This window comes from Mandrillus leucophaeus, unplaced genomic scaffold (assembly GCF_000951045.1).
Source record: "Mandrillus leucophaeus isolate KB7577 unplaced genomic scaffold, Mleu.le_1.0 Scaffold104, whole genome shotgun sequence".
In the NCBI taxonomy this organism is placed as follows: Eukaryota; Metazoa; Chordata; class Mammalia; order Primates; family Cercopithecidae; genus Mandrillus; species Mandrillus leucophaeus.
Genome location: NW_012098543.1, coordinates 432156 through 436762, shown reverse-complemented (window position 1 = coordinate 436762; position 4607 = coordinate 432156). Strand labels below are relative to the sequence as shown.

At 55.7% G+C, this 4607-nt stretch overlaps 1 protein-coding gene across 1 annotated transcript in view; it reads left to right on the top strand.

Annotated features, from left to right (window-relative positions):
- The window catches only part of PRKCG (protein kinase C, gamma), a gene marked incomplete at its 5' end in the record, with an annotated part of 33510 nt that extends 29793 nt beyond the window's left edge, over positions 1-3717 (top strand). Inside the window, 4 exons of the mRNA XM_011980096.1 lie at positions 611-718; positions 2374-2514; positions 2765-2949; positions 3054-3717. Coding sequence (XP_011835486.1) covers positions 611-718; positions 2374-2514; positions 2765-2949; positions 3054-3198 — 579 coding nt within the window. The remainder of the gene's footprint in view (positions 1-610; positions 719-2373; positions 2515-2764; positions 2950-3053) is intronic.
- Positions 3718-4607: the final 890 nt, after the last annotated feature.

The window sequence follows — 4607 nt, the reverse complement described above, 5'->3', positions numbered from 1 at the left end:
TTCATAACTGAAGGGAATGCTAAATTTTAGTTAGAAGATAAAAAACATTTGACCGGGCATGGTGGCTCACACCTGTAATCCCAGCTCTTTGGGAGACTGAAGTGGGCAGATCACTTGAGGTCAGGAGTTTGAGACCAGCCTAGCCAATATGGTGAAACCTAGTCTCTACTTAAAAAAAAAAAAAAAGGAAAAGAAAAGGAAATAAAAAAAATAATGCCTGGTATCATTTTTTTGTAACCTCAGAAGACTGTGAACCACTCATCCAACCAGGAGAATGCTTTTAGAGTGTTTCCTGCAGTTTTTCCTCTCTTCTATTTAACGGACATGTTGTGTAATTAACACCCTGCCGATTTACATAGCAGATAAAAAGAGGCAGAATAGTACAGAGATGCACAGAGCTGAGGCATCTGAGATAGGAAATGAGAGAACCCGAGAAGGAGAGAGATCAAGCTTTGGTGGTTTGGTTCGGTCTTTCCTGAGGGTGTGGTCGGGTGTGTATGTGGGGGTGTGATGGGTCAGGTATGTTCACGGTGGGGTGAGGAGGGTGTGGAAGGTTTGGGGAAAGGCAGTTGGGCAAGTCTCTGACTCTCTCTCCCCTCCACTTTCATAGCCTCCCTTCGATGGGGAGGATGAAGAGGAGCTGTTTCAGGCCATCATGGAACAAACTGTCACCTACCCCAAGTCGCTTTCCCGAGAAGCCGTGGCCATCTGCAAGGGGGTGAGAGCCCCTGACTCCCAGCTTCTCCAGGCTCACCATCCACACACGCCATTGCTGTCTCTGTGCCTATTCGAAAAAGGCTCTCATTCCTGAAGTCACTTTATTTCCATCTGTTGGAAAAGTTGATATAATACACAGGTTTTTGTTAGAACAGTGGTTTCTGGCCCTCTTGCCACCAGGCCTGGAGATGGCCTCTGTCCCATCCTTGTCTGTGACAGCCACTCCCCAGCTCCCTGCTTGCAGGAAGTGCTGAAAGTCCAGGGTCTGTCTTTCCGGAACTGGCTGGGTCAGGTAAACCCAGCTTCTGCAGCTTTTCTTCCTGTGGGATCTTGGGTGACTCACCAAAACTTTCTGAGCTTAACTCTCTTCAGGGGTTATGGAGTTGACACAGAAGAAAGCATCTGGCCCATAGCAGATTTTCAGCCCATGTCAGCACCTTCTGCGTCTAGCTGCTCTCTCTGCATCTCCCTGACGGTCTCTCTGGTTTCTGCCTCATACCTCCCCTCCATCTGCATACGATGGGGCTCTCTGTGTTTCTTCCTTTTCTCTTTGTCTCCTTCTGTATCTCCATCTACACTTTTGGGCCTTTGTCCAACCCCCCCCACCCCACCCCCGTCTCTGTTCCCTCCTGTGTCTGCTCTCATACACACACTGCATCTCACCGTCCTCTCCTGCTGGCTTTCTGTCCTCCCCTTTCTCTGGGTCTCTGTCCCCATATTTGGTCTTTATTCCTGCCTCTGGGTGTGTGTTTCCTGGGTCTCTATCCTTCTCTCTCTCTGAATCTCTGTCCCCTGGGTCTCCTCTGTCTCCTCCCTTCTCTGGGTTTCTGTCTTCTCACCTGGGGTCTCTGTACCACCCTCTGAATTTCTATTTCCCCCTTTCTCTGAGTCTGCAACCTCTTTTCCCCATTCCTTTCCTCTTCGCCTTGTCTCCTCTCCCCTTCCCTCCCTCCCCCTACCCACTTCCCTCTCTCCTTCACTCTTCCCCTTCCCTCCCTCCCCCTACCCCTCTCTTTCCTCTTCCCTCTCCTCTTCCCTCTCTCCCCTTACCCCCTTTTCCTCTCCCCTTTGCCATCTCCTTCATTCTCTTCCTTTCCCTCTCCCTCTGGGATCCTTCCCATATCTTTCCTCTTTCTTGGGTTCTCTGCCCCTCACAACCTCACACCCTGATTTGTTCTGTTTCTGTGTCCCTGGGTCTCTGGGTATGAATTTCGTCTACTCCCATTGTCATGTATCCTCCCTCTTCCTCTTTCTCTCTCTCTCTCTCTCTGTCTCGCTCTCTCTCGCTCTCGCCTTCTCTTGTCTCTCTCTTCCTCTCTCTCTCTGTCCCTCTTCCTCTCTTCTCTCTTGTCTCTCTCTGCATCTATCTCTCTGTCTCTCTCTGTCTTGTTCGTCGTCGTCTTCTCTCTCTCTGCCTCTCTCTCTTTCTCTCCCCTTTCTTTTCCCTTCTTCCCTCCCTCTGCCTGTTTCCCCTGGCTGTTCTTATCTCTCTGGGTCTCATGCCTGTGTCTCTTGGTTCCTCCATCTGCTTGTCTCTGTCTATTTCTTCCTCGTTCTCTGGGTCTCCCTGTCCGGGACTCTGTCTGTCTGTCTGTCTGTCTGTCTGTCTGTCTGTCTGTCTATCTGTCTATCTGTCTCTCTCTGTGTTTCCCACAGTTCCTGACCAAGCACCCAGGGAAGCGCCTGGGCTCAGGGCCTGATGGGGAACCTACCATCCGTGCACATGGCTTTTTCCGCTGGATTGACTGGGAACGGCTGGAACGATTGGAGATCCCACCTCCTTTCAGACCCCGCCCGGTCAGTCACCCTCCAGGCAACAAAAACTTGGTCCCTAATGGGGTGGGGTTCCTGTGGGTCTCAATATACCTGTATGTGGGGGTGGGGCTCCCTCTGCAGAGCCCTCCCGCCCCCTACAAAAGGAGGTGCAGAGACCGTGAAGCATGCATAGAGATTCTGCACGAGACAGGAGATGAGACCGGGGTACACAGAGGGGCACCCGAGGAACCCTCGGAGCTGCTTAACTTTCCCTCCCCCACGTCTCCCACAGTGTGGCCGCAGCGGCGAGAACTTTGACAAGTTCTTCACGCGGGCGGCGCCAGCGCTGACCCCTCCAGACCGCCTAGTCCTGGCCAGCATCGACCAGGCCGATTTCCAGGGCTTTACCTACGTGAACCCCGACTTCGTGCATCCGGATGCCCGCAGCCCCACCAGCCCAGTGCCTGTGCCCGTCATGTAATCTCACCCGCCGCCACTAGGTGTCTCCAACGCCCCCTCCGCCGTGCTGGCGGCAGCCCCCACTTCACCCCCCAACTTCAACACCTCCTGCCCCATTCTAGATCCTGCACCCCAGCATTCCGGCTCTGCCCCCGCGGGTTCGAGACGCCCCTCCCGAGCGTTCCTGGCCTTCTAAACTCCATACAGCCTCTACAGCCGTCCCGCGTTCAAGACTTGAGCGGAGCCCGATATTCTCCCCGACCTTAGCATTCTGGACTCTGCCCCAATCGGGTCCAGAGACACCACCACACCACTAACCATCCCCAACTCCATGGGGTTCGAGACTCCATCTTGGTAGTTCTATGCCTCCCCCCAGACCCCGCCCCTGGGGAAATAGCCTCACGGGGTTGGCTGTTCCAGACTCAGGTTCCAGAACAACCCTCAGCCTCCGAGGCCCGCCCCCCACCGCCTCCACTCCAGTTCTAGATGAGTGGGAGGCATGCCCCCCTCCTCCAGTACGTCCCGCTGCTGTGCTCTGGGGATTTCTGGGATATATGGAGGATTCTTCCCCCAGCGGCTCCCAATCAGCTTTTGTTCTAGACTTCCCCATCCCGAAGCCATCACTGCTCCCCGCAGCCTGCCTGCCGTGCATGGCTCCTGTCTGGCTCGGACCCACCCCAACCCTCCCCAGTGCCTGCCACTCTCTGGGACTCTCCTCCTCCCCTCCTCTTCCCTTAGCCTCTCCCAGCCCGCCACAGCTGCTGGAGAATAAATTTGGGATGCTGATGCTGAAGTGTTTGGATGTTTTCTTGTAAGCTTGGAGAATGAAGGGGGTGTGGAGGCCACAGGGACTGTCCATAGAAACAAACAGAGACGGAAAGCATGGAGACCTACAAAGTGAGAGGGGAGACACCCACAGCAAGGGAGCAAGCAGAGAAAAGCGCACACACACAGGCAGGAGACCCGGACAGACAGGAAGAGAAAATATCACAGAGGGCACCAACGTCGACAGTGCACCGTGAGAGAGGGTCACGGAGATCACTGGGAGTGCCAGGTGGCGACCCCGGCGCAGAGACCCAGCTCGTCCGTGTTCACCACAGCAGCCACGCAAGCTCACATGCACACCCAGGCTCAGACACTGGGGAGAAGTCCTTCCCAAGAGGGGACATCACAGTCTCGCCTCCTCTTGAGAGACCTAGAGACCCGATCAGAGGCAGAGACCCCCTCGTCAGAGCAACCAAAACCGGCCAGAACCCGTGAGCCTAGGGATCGGTGACGGAGGCACACGGCAGCCAGACGCGCCTTCTGGGCCTCTTTTCCTTGACCCACTTGCAAGTCTGGGGAGTGCCGGGGACGGTGCAGATGCACTACATTTCCCAGCAGGCCCCGCGGCAGACCCTTCCCCCAAGTGCGGCTCCTCGCTGCCAGGGCTGATGGGAAATGTAGTCTCCGGACAGGGCCAGACCAGCGGAGCGGAGTGCCTTGTCTGTGTGTTTGGAGGGGACTGAGCCCCAAAGCTTCGCAGGCTTCCTTGCGGACCCGGGCACTTCTTCTTCCCTGCAGGCTCCTGGGTTTCTATGCCCCGGTCCAGCTGGATGCTGGGGCTTCCCCTCTCTCCCTCATCACCGCCGCGACACCCCCATCCCGTGCCCGCAGGCCCCAGCCCCCGCTCCGAC